This window comes from Chaetomium fimeti (genome assembly GCF_033439085.1).
Source record: "Chaetomium fimeti strain CBS 168.71 chromosome Unknown B0H64scaffold_2, whole genome shotgun sequence".
NCBI classification, from domain to species: Eukaryota; Fungi; Ascomycota; class Sordariomycetes; order Sordariales; family Chaetomiaceae; genus Chaetomium; species Chaetomium fimeti.
The window spans coordinates 2,731,968-2,749,804 of record NW_026944330.1 but is presented as its reverse complement, the minus strand read 5'-3'; the positions used below and the strand labels follow the sequence as shown (position 1 = coordinate 2,749,804).

The following is a 17,837-nucleotide window of genomic DNA, read 5'->3' as shown; positions in this document are numbered from 1 at the left end:
TTCGCGACGCGTCGCGTGGTGGTGATGGGATGGAAGAGGGGTGAAGGAGGATAGTGAAGGAGGATAGAACGTCTTGGGTGACGGGGGAGCGGGTATCATAGGAGGCAAGGAGAATGAGTATAGTATTGCACAATAGCAACAACAACGTATTTGGTTTGTATTCGGATGCCCTGCTTGCATTGATGGAATAGAAGTAGGGCCCTGTACCGCTTAATCGTCAACAGTTCCCATCTTCATTTGGTGTTGTACCGATCGGACGCAGATTGGGGGGTTGAGCTCACAGTCGGGGCGGGCATGGAACCAGGTCACTGCCAATGTGCTCTGTAGGACGATGTCGCGCAATGAAGGTGCTTGTGCTATACGCTGCCAACCCAGTTCTTTTTCCCAGTCCATATATTGTAGTAAAGAAAGGAAATCAACTCTAACATACTTCTTTATACACAAACTCGCTCCCTAAATGAACCGCTTAATCCACACGGAGGAGCCTCGGACCCCTCTTCTTGGTGGCCTTCTTCTTCTTCTGGCCCCGGTCAAAGGCGGCCGCCGACATGTGGTCACGGCCCAGGTTGTCCAGGTCCTTGACCTTGTAAATGCGGATAATCCAGTTCTCGCTCGTGAACGCCTCCTCCATTGTGCTGAGCGTGGGACCAACCTCGGGAAGGTGGACACCCCGCATACGGTCCACCGCCTTTCCGGGAGGGAAAAGGTTGTTGTAGTTGTAGTAAGACATCTTGTACCTATTTATGCTGTCAGCACTATACGGGTTATGGTCGGTTTGCTTGGGGATACTCACATCAAGCTGTTCTTCATGGTCTCGGTGGCCTCGGCGTCCACACGGTACTCGCCCCGCTGGGTGAAGAAGGCACGCTCGCTGACCTCATCGGGCCAGATGCCCTCGGCGATACGGACCATCCACAGGAACTTGTTGATGTCGTCGCCGGAGTAGCCGAGGAGGCCACCGAAAACGACCAGGACGTAGTCCACCTCGTGCTGGCGCATAATCGGGTAGCTGACCTCCTCGCTCGAGCTCATGGCCTTGCCCACGGTCGCGATGTGCGTGTTGTTCCACGTGTTGTTGTCGACCAGCGTCGGGCGGTCAGCCATGCCACCGATCTGGTAACCGTAATCCCACCACGACATAATCTTGGCATCCTCGCGTGTGTTCTGGCGCAGCCACTGGTACGCCTCGCGGTAGTCGTCGATGATGTGCTGGCTTCCGTCGGGCAACCTGCTGGCCAAGACGACCGATGGGGAGGAGTACGCATTCGACGTCACCCAGGTGCAGTGCAGAACGAACAGCAGAAGATAGACGGCGAGGGCGCTGACCATCATGCTCTTGCCCCAGATGGAGTACACACCCACCATAGGCTTGCTCGTCGACTTGAGGCCGGACTTCGCCTTCTTTCCTTCTGCGCCCTCCACGGCCTGGCTCTCTTCGGGCTTGGGCGACTTGGTGCTGAGGTAGGTGTCAAGGAGAGTCGAGACGGCAATGGCGGCGGCAACACAGACCACCGGGGTGAGGGTGAGCATCAGGCGGACCATGACACCGGCGAAGTAGCTACCGAACAAAGCATAGACGACAATGAAGACGTGCTCATCGGCGAGCTGCTGGAAGCAAAGGTAAACGCCAACGGGGAACAGCCAGATGAGCATGTTGAGGTCGAAGAAAAAGGCGGGCCAGGCGGTCGGTTGGTGTTCCGACACGGAGGCGATGATGGGGATATGAATCTTGGCGTAACCGGTATCCCAGAGCGAGTAGAAACGGCCGCTCCACGGAGCAATGACACCTGCGCTAGTCGCAATGACCAGACCCAGGAGACCGATACCGAAGGTTCCACCGGCAAAGAGCCAGAGGAAAGTCTGGAACTGACGGCTGGGGATAGCGGAACGGACATAGTCGAGGAAGGCAAGCAGCTGAAGGAAGCCGAAGATGCCTGTCTTGTGTGTTAGTATCTAGTCGCAGCTTTCGAAATATGAAGGGGGGGTTGGTAACTGACCCAACGCGGGCATGTGCTCGCTAGTCTTGACCGGCAGAAAACCAACGAAGGGAATCTGCATGCTGGCCAAGGTCCCCAGGGCATACCAGGTGGTGTACGCAACATACAACCGGGTGCTGTAGCGGCCCATGCAGATGAGGACAAAGGAATGAAGGGGAAGAAGGCAGGTGATGAAGGCGTAGCCTCCCCACGAGGCAACCATGTAACCGTAAAAGAGGGCGCAGAGGGCACCCCACAGCATGGACCCCTGCTTCAGCGCCTTGATCCAGAGGTAGAAGGTGAAGACGAGCAGGAAGATGGCAATGGCCTCGTTATCGTAGCTGCCAGCGACGGAACGGGAGATGTAACCGGGGGCGATGCCCATGAACAGGGCAGCCAGGAGACCAGCCGAGGACGACGGGGTCATCTCATTGGTAAGGAGGTAGGCGGCGACGGCGGTAAGACCGGAGAAGGCGGGCGCAAGAAGGACGCAGATATTCCGGATATCAACGGGGATCGTGAGGGCTCGGAGGGCGTGGTAGATGGCACCACTGGTCACCATGAGGCCCGGGTAGAGGGTGCCTCCCGTAACACGGCCGAGGGGGTGCCATGTTCGGTCATCGAACCAGTCCCAAAAGTTGTAGAAGCCGTTCGCAACGAGGTACTTGGTGGCGCGGAAGTTGAACCATGGATCGACTGGTCAAAGTGTTAGTGTCCTGACGAAAGCGATGGACGCGTAGGGAGGATGGATGAATACGGACATTCGTGGATAATACTTTCGAACCCTACACACAAGAGAACAAGTAATTAGCATCCATTGAGTTCTAATGATAAATGCGCTAGGCAATTGGAATGTCCTGAGCTGCAGATGTGGGTGATCCCGAGCTCGCTCCAAGACACAACCAAGCTCCCACTCTCGGAGCTGCGCCATCACCAAAAAAGGGCCACGTACGAATGACGGAGAACAATCGACTCGCAATTGAAGCACCAGCAATGAGCGCGAGGATAATCACACGCAATAAACCGCGTGTGCTCTCCCCCTTGCCCGCGCTGGCGAGAGCCTGAAGAGGATCGGCCGACATGGTGGCCTGGTTTGAGGGGTGGTGGTGCTGCCTCTCGCCAGTTGAAGTTGGAGAGGCTAACTAACTGACCCAAGGACAAGCATGGAAGCAAAGCACTGGCGTTTGGAGAGGACAGTTTGGAGCTTCTGCATCATGTTCCAGGGGTATGCCTTGGCGTGCTTGATTAGACTTGGGACCCACTCAGCCTCGTGCCTGCCGCTTGACCGCCCGGCAAAACTCGAGATAAATTGTTGGAAAATGGAGGGGCGAGAGATTCAGCCCGTGGCATGAAATAGAGGGGGATTCTAGAAAAATGGAGGGGAGGAGAGAAATATTAAGGATGAGCTTGTCGGGAGCTATAAGCATCAAGAAGGGGGGATTGCGGCCCGATCTCGTGCTGCGTAGTCCCAGCTATCTTAATTTACGTCGAGATATCCATGCGGGCGCATCGCGTGAACACTCAATTCCTTCCTCATCAGGGCCGCGAAGAGCCGTGGATAAACAGACCGATTCTAGTGCAAGTAATCTACAAGCTGTAAATGGCATATCAAAGACATCACAACAGGCCGGAGGGCGGACCGATCCATCATCCCAACTCGCCTTGGGTAACTGTATCATATATCTGGCGGGGTATAAAAGACAAATGGACCTAAAACCCGTCCACAACTGGGCTGAATCATCCATCGCTGGGCATCGTCGAGGCCCCAATGCCAGCACGCAACCCCAGCAGTCATCATCGGGCGTGGATCACCAACAGGAGCTTGGTCTGAGGGTGGGTGTGTTCAGCGCAGCGCTTTCATTCGGCAGTGGTATAGATACCAAGCCGGGACCGAGAAATCATTGACCTCGTATAACACCCTAAACCCTGAAAGCAGAATCCCTGGGATGATGCAATGTGTCGAGTGCCAAATGTTTTAATAACCGCGCCGGAAGTGCCCCTAGATACAACCATCCCATTACCCACGAAAACGCCTTTATGCAGCCTAGACAACCAGTCAGCATGGTCCATTCTGTCCAACATCCAACACCACCGGAGTGGTCCTCTCGGTTGCCCGCCCCTCAGATATGGCGTACCTTGACGGCGAACTTCCGCTGGGGGAAGTGCGTTTGGCGCTTCTTGGTCTTCTCCAGAACCCTCGAGGCGTCCTCGGGGGACAGGCGGCGGCGGATGGCGCGAGTCTGCTTGGCCCGGAGGTCAAGGGGCAGGTACTTCTTGTCCTTGTAGAAGAGGCGGAGCTGAGCACGTTGCTTCGCGTTGATGACGGTAAGGACGCGGGCGATCGACTTGCGGATATCGTGGCTATTCGTGAAAAAAGAAACGTATGTCAGCCAAAAGCTGCCCGTATCCTCCAACTTCTCAACGTTCGCAGGTGGGTCGTGGGCGCATTCGGGTTCGATTCGACGTACATCTTGGTGAGCTTGCTGCCCGAGGACACGATCTTCTGGATGCGAAGCTGGCCCAGCTCCGTCTTGAGCTCACCCAGCTGCTTGGTGAGCTCGTCCTTGTTCTTAGACCATAATTGGCCCGCCTTGACCTTGGAAGTAGACTTTGACATGATGGTCAGCAGTTGCCCGTAACAAGTCGCGAGTTTAAGATCGATCGATTCGATGATGCGACTAGGGGTTAAAAGTTCGAGTGTGGCTGTTGAAAAGAACGAGGTTGTCGCAGCCGTTCAAGATATGGATACGGGATGCTTACCATTGTGTAGTATGTCGGTGTCGAGTCAAATGGGCGATGGGCGACGGTTCCTTTGACAGCGACGGGGCTTCGGGTCGTTTGAAGGGAATAGCCTCTCCTGCGGGCACACGTCCTAACAAAATCTGAGAGGTGTGGATGCGCAAAATGCCAGCCAGGGCGGAAAACCCTACCACGAAAAGTGGTCCGTGCACCACCTTGTGGCTCAAGCGAGCGTGTTGCCGCAATCCCCGAAAGCGGTTAGCTTGGGGTTTGGCCTTTTCGAACTTGCGCACAACCGGTGGCTCACTCATTTCAAAATCTTGAGCAGCAGCAAGTCAAGTTGACGACCGACCAACGAATTTTACTAATCCACCAAACAGCCAAAGCGCTCAAGATGTCGGCTCCTACGACAAAGACCTTTGGCAAGTCGACTCGGTCGGTCCCTCACCCGACCGAGAGGGCTCAGAAATGGTACCCTGCTGAGGACGAGGACAAGCCGCGCAAGGTACGTGGATGCATGCATTTTCCGAGCCGATATTTGGTGTTGCGAGAGTCTTTGGGACGGCAAATTGGGCGAACTTCGACTCCAATTCGATTCGGGGCTGGCTGGGGCGTGCAGCGCAGACCGAGGCGATCCGGAACGGAAGCGGGAACAAGAGGCGGGACGGCGGGATAGGGATTCAGCGGGCAAGAGGATGATGGGACTTTTGGGGGAAGGATGCAGCGGGCAGGCTGGCCGTCGTGAGCACAGATTGATGCTAACTTTCGTTCGTTATCAGGTCCGCAAGGCCATCCGCGCCTGGGCTCCTCGCACCTCCCTCCAGCCCGGCACCGTCCTGATTCTGCTCGCCGGCCGGTTCCGCGGCAAGCGTGTCGTCCTCCTTAAGAACCTCGACCAGGGTGTCCTGCTCGTCACCGGGCCCTTCAAGATCAACGGCGTCCCCCTCCGCCGCGTCAACTCGAGATACGTCATCGCCACATCCCTGAAGGTCGACCTTGCCGGTATCGACGAGGCCAAGATCGAGGAGATCTCTAAGCCGAAGTACTTCACCGCGGAGAAGACCAAGGAGAAGGCCGGCGAGGAGGCGTTCTTCAAGCAGGGAGAGAAGCCCCAGGTACGAGCGGAATTCCGAGATTGGACTCTGGGTGGTTGAGGGGCAGGACTGACAAGATGCACAGAAGAAGGAGGTTTCTAGCAGCCGGGCGGCCGACCAGAAGGCCGTCGACAAGGCGCTGCTCGCCAACATCAAGAAGGTCGACATGCTCGCCAGCTACCTCGCCACCTCTTTCAGCCTCCGCAAGGGCGACAAGCCCCACGAGATGAAGTGGTAGAGAGAGGGTGCAGGGCGTGGGCGTGACGGATGGTTGATGGCGCGATTTACGGTTATGGCTTGGCCAATTGCATTTGGACGTTTGACGGTTCTCGGTCCATTACGGCGTCTGTAATGAGGGTTTACAGTCATCAAAATCCCAAAATCACCGGGCTTTGCACAGGATCGGAGCCATGAACAACAATCGGGTTTTAGAGCGAATGGGATGCCGCTGGTGATTTGTACATGGGGTAACGTGAAAATGCGCTGGAATGGCAGGGCAGATACAGCCAGACAAGTCTGGGCAACCCCGATCCCGGTGCGGATAGACCACTGGGATATCAGGAGAGCAAACAAGGAGCACATCAAACTCAATATCACAAAATCCCACGCCGAAACCTTGATCAGATATCACAGCTCTGATAAACTGATAAACGGGCACCTTGCGGGCGAGGGTGAGTGAGTTATGTGGCTAAACCGTCCCAAACATCCCAGCGGCCAGCGATCTGACATCACTGATGCAGCGCACCGCCACAGGGTCCGCATGCTGATCAGCTGTCAAGAACTTGACGCAAGCCGAAAGGGATCCGCTGCATAATGCCGTTTACACCACTATCCTTTCCACTTTAAGCCGTTCAAAGTGCATGCCACACGTTTGGGCCGCAACCTACCTTTCGGTGTTTCGGTGATACGTGAACTTAATTGTAAGGTTGGAGGTTACTCTTCACCCCTAACCCTGGCTTATTCGGTTCCTGCTGGCGTGGCCCTTTTCAGCGCAGAACAGCCAAGAATCCGCGCGGCTGACCTCTCAAAGAAAAAGAAACGGTGGGCCGGACCAGCTCCCCATAACTTCAAGCTTCAGCGATCGGATGCTGCCGGATCCCGCTCCGTCCCCCTGTTCCTCGTTATTGCAGGCAACATGGCGACAACGACAGGTCAGGGCTGGTCCCAGCTGAGGCAACAGGCGCGATCGTTGGAATTACAGGTAAGGAGCTCGGAGGGGAGGGGCGCGAGTTGAACAAAGGAGGACGACTGACCACTCGTCGCAGACCGAGGCATCGCTTCAAACATACTCGCAGTTCTCGACGCAAACCGCCATCCCCCCGAAGCCAACAGAAGAAGAGAAGAAGGCTGAGGCCAAGGTCCAGGAGCTACTCGATAAGGTAAGTGTTGACATGTGATCCCCAGCGAAACCAAACTAACATGTTCCTCTCTCTCTCTCTCTCTCTCAACAGCGCGAAACAGTGATCGCACAGCTAGGCCGACTGCTCGACTCAGAAGCGACACTGACGTCGTCGGCGCTCAAGCAAAACAACCTCGCGCTGCTGCGCGACAAGCTGTCGGACCAGCGGCGCGACCTGTCGCGGCTGCGGGGCACGCTGCAGGAGGCGCGGGACCGGGCGAACCTGCTGGGCAGCGTGCGGGACGACATCTCGGCGTACCGGGCGGCGAACCCGGCGGCGGCGGAGGCCGAGTACATGCTCGGGGAGCGGGCGCGGCTGGACCGCAGCCACGACGTGGCCGACAACGTGCTGATCCAGGCGTACGAGGTCCAGAACAGCTTCGCCCTCCAGCGCGAGACCATCGCCAGCATCAACCGCCGCATCACCCTCGCCGCCAGCCAGGTGCCCGGCATCAACACCCTGATCGGCCGCATCTCGGCCAAGAAGAGGCGGGACGGCATCATCATGGGGGGGTTTATCGCCGTGTGCTTTTTGTTGTTTTGGTTCTTTATGTGAGCGCGCTCTGTACGGAGAGGGACGACTAATCGGACGAGGAGGCTTGGGGGCGGCTGCATCTCGGAAAGAGACCTGTATAATTCCTTGGAGCGCATGGTTTGGACGTGGCGTAGGGGGGAGTCTGGAGTTCTTGTTTCGGAAGACTGCTCAGCAAACGTTTTGAAAGCCAGCAAATAAACCGGAGGCATCGCGGCCCTCCATGTTCCAGAACAGCCCCCGATATACTGGTACATCTATAAGAGTGGCGGTGTTTATACATACAACAAAAAGGGGGTATCACGCAAACTCCTACAGCCCGTCTATCCACCTCCGCTGTCTTCACTTTTCGTCCGGCTTCTTAGCAGCAACAATCTTCCTCACAAAGCCCTCCCCAACCCCCTCCTTCTCCATCTCACTCAATACCCTCTGCATCCCCTTCACCAACCCCTCCTTCTCCCCAGGATCCGCCGACCCGCTCCCCGCCCAGCGTATCCTACACTGATGGTCCACCAGGTAGGTATACCCAACCTTACTATTCAACACCCCAATCGACTCGCGAATCTCATCCGTAATCCCCTTCTTCACCATAAAATACCTTCCCCAATTCTCCCTCCCCACCCTTCGCCGCAACGACCCCGCAAACAACCGCACCAACCACCCCTTCAGCAAATCCTCCTCCACATTCACCTGCACCAGCTGCGCCCGCACACCAGCCCCCTCCAACACCTCGTGCAGCGCCGCGTTCTGCTCGGGCGCCGTGAAGGTCTTGGCCTGGTCCTCGGCCCACAGGCCGCTGAAGACGGACACGACGGAGGCGCGGCCCTCGAGAAGCGGGGTCGTGTCGGCGGCGGGCGCCGCCAGCGTGCGCCCGTGCAGGTTCGGGAAGTAGAGCGAGAGGTCGGCGCGGAAAGGGCGTGGCGGGGAGAGGAAGGTCTTGCCTTGGTGGAATTGCAGGTTGCGCCAGTCGCGGAAGTAGGGGCGCGAGATTTTGTTTTTGCTGTTGTGCGGGGAGAGGGAGGTTAGGGGTGGGTTGGCTTGTTTGGGGGGGGGGGATGGGGAGGTGGGATTGGGGAGGCGGTAGGTAAGAGCCTTACAGGTATTCTCGGCGCTTGAGGTGCTTGTCGTAGTTGGTGAAATCGGCGTGGCGTTGTTTGAGGCTGCGGTTGTCGACACCCGTGTTCTCGCCCGCGCTCGGGGGGTAGTTCATGCCAATTGGCCTCGCTAGCGGCGTGGGCGTGAAGTCCTTGATCTTCTTGCCGTACGCCCGGGGCGCGTGAGCGAGAGGGCTCTCTGCCGCCGCGGCATCGCGGCTGACAGTGGCCGGGGTTGTGCCGGATGATGGTGACGGTGACGGTGAAGCTTGGGAAGAGTTCGGGCCTCCTAACCCGGAGGTCGGAGCTGGCGGTTTGTCGGCTAGCCGGCGATAGGATACGCTAAAAGACCGCCATTGGCAGAGAAGACAAGCCGCTGCTCGGGAACCAGTCCGGATACCGGTCCGCGTGATCATGGTGGGCAGGTGTCGCGGCTGCAAGACCTACGGATGTCGGTCGATCGGTCGAATTGGGACGAGCGCCATCGGTGTCCCAAGAAATTTCCCATGCGGCTTGTCTAGGGCCCCACTTTCATCCGCTGGAGATCTCGCCGAGCCGCCCAGGTCCCCAGGTCCCCCGCCTTCGGGTCCGGGGTTCCTTCGCTTTTGGCGGCACCAATGGCTCGGTTATCCGCGGGGCTGGCTCTCCCCCTGGACAGCTCGGCTCCCAACGTCATTCAGCAGGGCCATAAGCCGCAACAAGCCATGGTGCCTTGCCCTGAACCGCCGTGTGTTCTCTGTTCCTTGGGATGTTTCGCGCGGAGAGATCAATTGAACTCCAAGAGATGTGACTGCTCACAAAACACGACGTTGGTGATATCTACCGTACTTGTTCGATATGTTCTCGAGGAATAGTTCCCGAGCGGTACGCCAGCAATGGCGCCTGTATAGAGGACTCGGAGGAGTAACTCGACCTGCAACAACAGTCCGCGCATCCCGCTCTCCTCTCTCTCTGACTTCTCCGGTCTCTCCGCATTCTTCACTTCCGACATCAATATCCCGGGCATTCCATGCATCGAGGCCACTCCTCGCGATCAAGCCAGTATTGCTCGCCGACATTGGAGAAGGTGTGTCTCTATTTTCCTCCTCCCGGACATACCTTACCTAGCTTTGCAGCTTCCAGCTAACCATCACCCCCCCAGGTATCGTCGAATGCGAGATCATCCAATGGTTCGTCGAGCCGGGGGCGCGCGTCGAGGAGTTCTCGCCGCTGTGCGAAGTCCAGAGCGACAAGGCTTCGGTTGAGATCACCAGCCGTTTTGCGGGCGTTGTTAAGAAACTACATTATGATGCTGGCGAGATGGCCAAGGTTGGCAAGCCATTTGTGGACATCGACATCGAGGGGGATGTAAAGGGGGAAGACCTCGGGGCAATGGTGCCGCCCGAGACTCCCCAGAAAGAGGCGGAAACAAAGCCCACTCAGGCACCGATCCGCTCTCCAGCTGAGGAGACGGCAGGAGCCCAGGTCGCCGTGTTGGCCGAGCAGGAGACGGAGAGTGTACCCAAAGTCAAGGGGAAGCATGCCGCTCTCGCGACGCCCGCGGTAAGGCACCTATCCAAGGAGATGAAGGTGGACATTTCAGAGATAGACGGCACGGGCAGGGATGGCCGCGTGCTCAAAGAGGACATTTACAAGTTCGTCGAGGGGAGGAACGCGGCACCCCCTCAAGCACCCTCTACACAACCTACCCCGACCGCGCCCGCGACCGGGTCCTTCACATCACCAGACGCCTCCACCGCCGGGCCGCAGCAAGAAACACCGGTGGCGCTCACGAGGACGCAAGAGATGATGTTCAAGACCATGACGCGCTCCCTCAGCATCCCCCACTTCCTCTACGCCGACGAGGTCGACTTCACCTCGCTGGTCGAGCTCCGCGGGCGCCTGAACCGGGTCCTCGCCAAGTCTGGCCTGAGCGACAGCCAGGTCGGCAAGCTCTCCTACCTCCCCTTCATCATCAAAGCGGTATCCATGGCGCTCTACAAATACCCAACCCTCAACGCGCGCGTCGACGCCGACAGCGCCAGCGCCAGCGCCAGCGGCAAGCCCAGCCTCGTACTGCGCAGCCAGCACAACATCGGCGTAGCGATGGACACACCGTCAGGCCTGCTCGTGCCCGTGGTCAAGAACGTGGGCGGGCTCAACATCCTGGGCATCGCGGCGGAGCTGGCGCGGCTGCAGGGGCTGGCGGTGGCGGGCCGGCTGGCGCCGCCCGACATGGCCGGCGGCACCATCACCGTCAGCAACATCGGCAGCATCGGCGGCACCTACCTGTCGCCCGTCGTCGTCGAGCGCGAGGTCGCCATCCTCGGCGTCGGCCGCATGCGCACCGTCCCGGCTTTTTCTGCTGTGCCAGGCGAGGAGGACCGCGTGGTGAAGCGCCAGGTCTGCAATTTCAGCTGGAGCGCCGATCACCGTGTCGTTGATGGCGCGACTATGGCCCGCGCTGCGGAGGTTGTCAGGGCTCTTGTTGAGGAGCCCGATGTCATGGTTATGCACCTGCGGTAATGTGGCGAGAGGTGGTGGTGTTTGCCGGTTTTGGGGGGGGGGGGGGGGGCAATGGACTGGCTATCTCTTCCGCAGTTGGGGCATAAAGTCCGTCCATGACTGACCGAGAGAGGGAGGTTTGTTTGTCGGTTGGTGAGGTGTAGCAGCAGTGAAAGAAAGGGTGCAGGATCCGGTGAGGTGCTTTAGCGACTGCGTACCTGTGCCATTCACCCGGCCGCCTTACCCGTTTTCTTCGCCCGCTCGCTTAACCCGGTTATACGCAAGCGGGAGGTGGCAGCAATGCCGGTGCGGTGCGGTGTTTATTTACATAGAGTAAGCAGGCCAACTTTTCTTGTCGATAGACCGCCTACCTAGCCAAGTTGATTTATTACTCGTTGCTGTCTGGTCCGAAATCCCGCAAGTACTGTACATGACCCGCCGCGAGGCAGCCATGCATGTTGCATCCATCGGTCTGTCCGGAGCGGCGTGGTGGTGAATCGGGGGGTTGTTCCCCCACGAGAGATGGTAGTACCACATACCACATGCCTTTTATTGTTTCCTTTTTCTTTTTCCCGCACCAACCTCGGTGCTGTTTCCGTGCCTTTTCCATGCAGCCCTGGGGCAGGGCGGCTTGTGTGGTCACCGTCATCCCAACCGTCGGATGGCCGTGGCCGCGTGGTCTCTGATTCTGGCCAACGATGTTTCGGGCCGCGAGGAAGGGAAGGGTTACTTTTGGGGCCGCACACCCGCGAAACCGCGAAACCAAGCCAGGCCGGGCCAGACCACGCCACACCCTACCACAACCACACCCCCTTCTTTTCTCAACCAACTCGTCGTGTTAGTGTGATTCAAGCACACGACAACAACACCCATAAATCCCATTACACTGTGGGGAACACCCAGCAGAGTAATACCGAGTTAATCAATGGAGCACCCGTCTGCTGTGTGTGTTGTGTGTGCTGTGTTGCGCCGGGACCTCCCCCATATTGCGCATCCAACCCCGTCCCCCATTGTCGCCTCCCTTGGGTCGTCTCCGCCAAGCCAACAACTCGAAGCCGGTTGGGTCGACCGCTGCCGCAAGTCATCGGGGCTCCCGGGTCCGTGGGAGCAGGTGCGTCTGCCGTGTCTCTGCTCGTTGGCGCCAAGGTGTTCCTTGTCCTGCCTGCCTGCCTGCCGCCCTGCCTGGTGGTTAGGTTGTCGTGGAACTCACCCCGGGTGGCTGTGCCGTGCGAGAATGATGGAGAAGATGGAGAAAGGAGGGGGGTGGCGCTGTTGGAACGCCCGCCCGCCCCCCTCAGAAATTGAACGCAGCGGTTCGTTAGTTGCTCGCTCGCTCCCTCCCTCGGAGATGGGGAGCGAAAAGTGCACAAATTGCGAGGCAGGCTAAAATCCTGCATGTATTCGGCCCATCCATCCATCCACTCATCTACCCATCCATTCATCCCACAGCTCACCGAGTTTCGGCAGTCGTTTCTTGTGTCTTGTGGCTCGTTTGTCTCCGGGTGCTGCCTTGCCATGCGAGTGTCGCATTGCCTCTGTGCGTGTCTCGCAATTTTTGTTCGGAAAGTTAACCCGAGATTGGGTCAGTGGTTAATGTATTACTGTTTACGAAGTATCTGTTGTCTCGTATGAACTGAAAGATAGGCAAATAGGGGTGAGTGCCAAGAAAACAAACCATCAGCATAGGTATGTAGAGACTTGATATTCACCTGGCAACGACAAGCTGCAAAGCAAAGTATGTAATCCCGTTCTACATAACTACCTAGATTCTCTTCGTGAAGCCAAGTCAAAATGTTAGGATGTGGAACGGCGAGGATATGGTGACTAAGGATCTCGTGCAGTGTTCGTGTAAAAAGTGATAGATCGTCTCACACACATCTCGCAGGATTGGGGTGTGCTTGGTTGTCGCGGCTCGTCCCGCATCTTCGGCGGCGGCCAGAGCCTACCAGAACGTCGGGAGGCGAACAAATAACTGCCGTGTGTGCGTGTCTTGGGAACTCAAGGGGCATAATTGCAACTCGCCACCAGGGAGTGGTAGGGAGAATTAACCGCAGGTGATCAGCAGAGTCTAGAACAGGGTGAAAACACATCGAGAACCACCCGAGAAGGAATGGTAATGATAATTCTTCGCATTGCAACTCGCTCGCTTTCAAGCGACAAATCACCGGCCCAGCCATGATACCTAAGTAGATCCTTTTGAAAACGCCTGTAACCGAAAAGCGCGGCTCTGCAGCCCGCTCCAGCCATGCAAGTGAAGCTCGTCCGACGTGACGAGCCCGTTCTTGTCCCCCCCCCTTCTCCCACTTCCGCGCCCATATCGTACGCCATAGGAAAGGATAAAAAAAGCCCAAAGGATCAGATATTGCGATGAAATCAAGGCGGAACTCAGGCCAACTCCATATCCCGATGCAAATAGTATGGTTAATACTGCCCCCTTTCCCCTGAGCAGACCAAGATCAATGCTGCGTAGCCATGCGTATTCTTCGCCGTAGAGCTTCCCGCTCGGCCCCTTTTCATGACCGAGTGCTGTCCATAGTCTTGTTTGCCTGGTCAAGAGCATCCGCCTTGACGGCCTCCTGTGATTGGGTCACGTCAATGGTGATGACGTCAACTTCATCGGCCGTCGGCCGCTCGAGGACTTCGAACTGGCTGTGAACCATGTTGGCGCCCATGTAATGGTTCTGGCGAGCGGATACCCTTTGCAGGAGGACCTCTTCGGGGGCGTCGAGGTAGATGAAGTGGAGGTGCACGTTGGGCGTGAAATAGGGAGCGACTCGGATGACGTCGCGGTATTTGCGCTTGAGCGCCGAGCAGGTCAGCACCACGCCGTCACTACCCTTGTCCAGTTCGTTGATGGATGCCTCGCGGAGGGCCGTCAGCCAATCCCACCGATCCGCGTCGGTCAGGGGGATGCCGGCGCTCATCTTCTCGATGTTGGCCTTGGGATGGTACTACAACAAAAGGGTGAGCATGTGGTTCGACCAGTCGACCGTACGGGCGGCTATGGCGTAGGGCTACATACCTCATCACCCTCAACGAAGGGTAGCTGAAGCGAGTCCGCGATGTGCTTGGCTACCGTGCTCTTTCCACACCCCGCGGGCCCCGTCACGAGCCAGATGTGTTGGTCCTTGGCCGGGGAATCGGTCGTGGATGCGGCACTGCCATTGGTCATGACGCCATTGGAGAGCGCCGTCGGCAGCCGTGCGGCCTTTGGCGAAGGCGGGATACTCTGGCGCCCGGACGACATGGCACCGGAAGATGATGGCCTCTGCCCATTGACCGCTACTGAGGTGTTGTAGGAAAGCATTGTGATGGATGGAGCAAGTAGAGGTGGCGAGGTACGGTGGAGGAGGCTATTGCATATCGCAGTGGATGACGCGGTTGTGTTTTTATAGGGACGGGAAGGACGGGGTGGGTTTCTGACGGTGGCGGAAAGGGGGTCGTGGGGGTTCGTCAGAACTCAGGTGTGTTTTGTGCTGTGTAAGTGAGTGTTTGGTCGGTTTAGGGTGAAGGCGGGATCCCAATCGGAAAGCGGGAGAGAATGAAAGCACGGAGACTGTCCAACGAGACACCTTAGGAGAGAGAAACAACCGGCGGAACAAACACTTCGAAACCAAACAATGGATGGAAGCCAGGAAAACGAGCCAGGCCGATGGCGGACCGAGAGGCATTCTTATAAGCTGACGCTCTGAGTGGGCGCCAAACCCACGGGTCTGGCAGTGATGACCTAACGCTTTCTCTGACAGGCCCAGGCCGCCGGCTGGGGGGCAGAGGGGGTACCTTTCTTAATTTTCAACGGGATCGAATGAACTCATTAGTCGCGGGATGCAAGCAACGCCATTCACCATCCATGTCGGGTACTGTACATACTCACCGAATGCATCCGGTGCATGGATGCTCCCGCACCTCTCGCGTGCTCCCAAGTGCGTCTTCGCGGGGTGAGTCTCACAAATCCCACTCCGACGCGGATCCCATTGGCGCTTGAGGGGCCTTGGAATGACTTCCAGCCCGGCCCCGGGCGCCATGACTGGTGGAATCGACCGCTTGGCATGGGGCGTGTGCAGTGAGGGTGTCGCTTCAGTCACTTATTCGGACCTCATTGTGGAAACTCGGGGAAGCTTTTCCCAGAGCAGCGTGGGATGGATCGAGAACCGAGATCGACAAACCTGAGTGAGAGCTGCCTCGCAAACCGATCCCGTCTTCATTATTGAGGGTTTTTGCGACGGGACACCGCCGTGTAAATGCCGATTGTGACACCCGAGGAAGATCGAGCATCTCTTTTGGGTTCAGGATGCTGGAGGATAGGTACCGACAATGGAACGAGCACAAATTCCCGAATGACTGGCAAACACGGCAAGGCACCACGGGGACTCCCTTGGTTGCGGCTGCCAAAATTTTGGGATAGCGTGGGGGGCACCCGTGTTCAAAGTTGGGGGTGAAGTTGGGGTGGCTGAGGCGAAGGGGGTAGATTGAAACCCACCCGCATTCCCTTCCTTATCGAACAAATTCGAGAAAACTAAGAAATAAAAACAACATAAAAGACATTTCTCCGGCTCTGATCATGGTATCCTCACATCGGTCGTCATTAGAGAGGCTCTCTAGTTAGTCCTCATGAATAAGACGTCAAATATCTCGCGCTGACTAGACAAGGCAAGCTTCACACTCCCTACGTGGTACAGAGAAAGGGGACGGAACTTCTGTGTTTGTCCAGTCCCCACGAGCACCGGCCCCGCTGAGGGATGACTGGTGAGGTGGGGGAGCCAAAAAAAGCGCTGAGAGAAGCGGAGACCCCAGCGCCACTCAAAGCCGGAGACGGTCGATGGCCTCGTGACATGTCCTGTTTTGGTTGCCCCACTCAACTACACTCGTTCGGGCCCCTCGCAAGCCCGGGAAATACATACCTAGCTCCGCCGGCTCAGCTTCCGGCCTCACCGAGCGAAGAGATCGAGGTCGGGTGACTCCCGCATCAAGATCTGGGTCAATTCTATGTAGGTCAACCGTCTTGATCCCGTCTTGCTCCCGTCTTGCTAGCAAGACCAGTCACTGTGAGCTGTCTCATCGTTCTGCCAGGCAGCTGCCTTCACTAAAAGCGCAACCTCCTAATCGAAGTTTGGTACCTCGGTATCCGACTTTGAAAGGGCCTGACCTAAAAAGTGTCAGGAGGGAGACTCCATCCGACGACCCTGGCGGCGGGAGGTGGGAATAGCTTCGCATATCCCGCAATGCACTACTGCGGGGGGTCGGAACCAAGGGAGCCTGCGCGGGCTGTTTCTGGTTGCCAAGCTCCTGCACCCCGGACACTGCTACAGCTGTCAAACAACACCCTCTCGACTTCTCACCGCTTCATGGTTCGGCTTCGCAAGCGATAGGACGACAGCTGCTCGCCGGCAACGGAACCAGTCAAGGTGTCGGGTCATCCTGCAGCTCTTCGGATTCATCGAAGTGCATTGGCGACCGACTGCAGGTGAGCTATCGTGGCCGTCTCAAACCCATCCGAGATGGCCTCCGCCTGTGAGGTTCAACGGCAACGGCCGGGCACGTTGCAGACCGGTATCGCCAAACCGGTTCACGAAAGCATGAGAGCTGCAAGGCTCCAAGATTCATCACACTCGCAGCGGCCCCAAAGACGCCGTCTTCAGTCAGCCCGCATGACACCCACCATGGGGAAAAAGCAGTCAGCAAAGCATGGAAGTCCATGCTCGGTCGTGCCACGACTTACACACAAGCATGCTCATCCATGGATAACTAACTAGGTAGTTACTTGGCAGTAAGTTACCAGAAGCTGGAGCTCAACTGCCCTGGCCTCCCGCGAGGAAGTTCCAGACCGCGCCCACCGACATCTCCCCACCCGCAAAGCGCAAGGGTGGTTTTCTTATTTTGTTAGCTCCTCTGGTTCTGGGATAGTTCATTCCCACAGAACAAAGGTATGGGGCGGCGGTGGCTTCCTTGGTGAGTGGCGGCGACCGACCAGCCAGAGGACGCCTGATGAGATGCAGCAAGCCCAACGAACCAGAACGCTCAAAGACGTGGTTTGCATGATAACGGACCAACCCAACGAGCTTGTACGCCCGCTCTTGTTATGTGGGTTTGTTAAGTACTGGTACTGGTACTTCGTGCCACCCTCTCCACCCTTTCCATCCCTTGACTTGCCGATCAAGCATCGTCACCACCATGGGATGTCCGTGCAATTACCTTGTTGGGACAGAACGAACAACAACGCCTCACGCTTCCCTTTCGGGGCCGTCGAGGCCATCGGGGCTCGAGGCTCGAGTCGGTCTTTTGATCTTTCCATTGTAGCCAGCCCCTCTCCCGCCCCAGACCATCTGCCGGCTGCGGCGCCGTGACAACCTACTGTCCCATAACTCATATCAACCTCTCAAGGGTTGTTGTACTTCGTAGCTTTCTCTCATCCGAGCTGAGACTACGTCATCGCCATATGTCTTTCCTCCTTCCGGCTGCAGGGATCCGCTTTGAGCCAAAAAGATGGGGACGAATCCCTTTTCAATCGTCGAAATATTA

At 57.3% G+C, this 17,837-nt stretch overlaps 7 protein-coding genes across 7 annotated transcripts; 3 read left to right on the top strand and 4 right to left on the bottom strand.

The window, feature by feature from the left end:
• Positions 1 to 309: 309 nt before the first annotated feature.
• On the bottom strand, positions 310 to 3,223 carry B0H64DRAFT_386931 (Oligosaccharyl transferase STT3 subunit-domain-containing protein). The gene is made up of 5 exons (XM_062803182.1): positions 2,929 to 3,223; positions 2,738 to 2,761; positions 1,998 to 2,672; positions 794 to 1,934; positions 310 to 737 (listed from the first exon to the last, which is right to left on the bottom strand). Exons 1-5 carry the CDS (start codon positions 3,056 to 3,058, stop codon positions 467 to 469), a joined length of 2,241 nt encoding a protein of 746 aa, XP_062662552.1. The 5' UTR covers positions 3,059 to 3,223; the 3' UTR covers positions 310 to 466.
• A 788-nt stretch (positions 3,224 to 4,011) lies between these two features.
• B0H64DRAFT_439447 (60S ribosomal protein L35) lies at positions 4,012 to 4,593 on the bottom strand (the record flags this gene model as incomplete). The annotated part of the gene is made up of 3 exons (XM_062806431.1): positions 4,012 to 4,020; positions 4,112 to 4,337; positions 4,445 to 4,593. The coding sequence occupies 3 exons, from the start codon at positions 4,591 to 4,593 to the stop codon at positions 4,012 to 4,014; spliced, it is 384 nt and encodes a 127-aa protein (XP_062662551.1).
• Positions 4,594 to 5,470: 877 nt separating this feature from the next.
• On the top strand, positions 5,471 to 6,047 carry B0H64DRAFT_317535 (ribosomal protein L6e-domain-containing protein; the record flags this gene model as incomplete). Its single annotated transcript, XM_062800338.1, has 2 exons — positions 5,471 to 5,830; positions 5,895 to 6,047. 2 exons carry the CDS (start codon positions 5,471 to 5,473, stop codon positions 6,045 to 6,047), a joined length of 513 nt encoding a protein of 170 aa, XP_062662550.1.
• An 897-nt stretch (positions 6,048 to 6,944) lies between these two features.
• B0H64DRAFT_439445 (uncharacterized protein) lies at positions 6,945 to 7,764 on the top strand (the record flags this gene model as incomplete). Its single annotated transcript, XM_062806430.1, has 3 exons — positions 6,945 to 7,010; positions 7,075 to 7,188; positions 7,261 to 7,764. The coding sequence occupies 3 exons, from the start codon at positions 6,945 to 6,947 to the stop codon at positions 7,762 to 7,764; spliced, it is 684 nt and encodes a 227-aa protein (XP_062662549.1).
• Positions 7,765 to 7,977: 213 nt separating this feature from the next.
• Positions 7,978 to 9,391, bottom strand: B0H64DRAFT_336628 (ATP10 protein-domain-containing protein). Its single transcript, XM_062801151.1, has 2 exons — positions 8,838 to 9,391; positions 7,978 to 8,740 (listed from the first exon to the last, which is right to left on the bottom strand). Exons 1-2 carry the CDS (start codon positions 9,248 to 9,250, stop codon positions 8,083 to 8,085), a joined length of 1,071 nt encoding a protein of 356 aa, XP_062662548.1. The 5' UTR covers positions 9,251 to 9,391; the 3' UTR covers positions 7,978 to 8,082.
• A 134-nt stretch (positions 9,392 to 9,525) lies between these two features.
• B0H64DRAFT_386919 (2-oxoacid dehydrogenases acyltransferase-domain-containing protein) lies at positions 9,526 to 11,374 on the top strand. The gene is made up of 2 exons (XM_062803181.1): positions 9,526 to 9,900; positions 9,976 to 11,374. The coding sequence occupies exons 1-2, from the start codon at positions 9,672 to 9,674 to the stop codon at positions 11,337 to 11,339; spliced, it is 1,593 nt and encodes a 530-aa protein (XP_062662547.1). The 5' UTR covers positions 9,526 to 9,671; the 3' UTR covers positions 11,340 to 11,374.
• Positions 11,375 to 13,663: 2,289 nt separating this feature from the next.
• B0H64DRAFT_88529 (P-loop containing nucleoside triphosphate hydrolase protein) lies at positions 13,664 to 14,928 on the bottom strand. Its single transcript, XM_062808927.1, has 3 exons — positions 14,923 to 14,928; positions 14,341 to 14,794; positions 13,664 to 14,269 (listed from the first exon to the last, which is right to left on the bottom strand). Exons 2-3 carry the CDS (start codon positions 14,623 to 14,625, stop codon positions 13,832 to 13,834), a joined length of 723 nt encoding a protein of 240 aa, XP_062662546.1. The 5' UTR covers positions 14,626 to 14,794; positions 14,923 to 14,928; the 3' UTR covers positions 13,664 to 13,831.
• Positions 14,929 to 17,837: the final 2,909 nt, after the last annotated feature.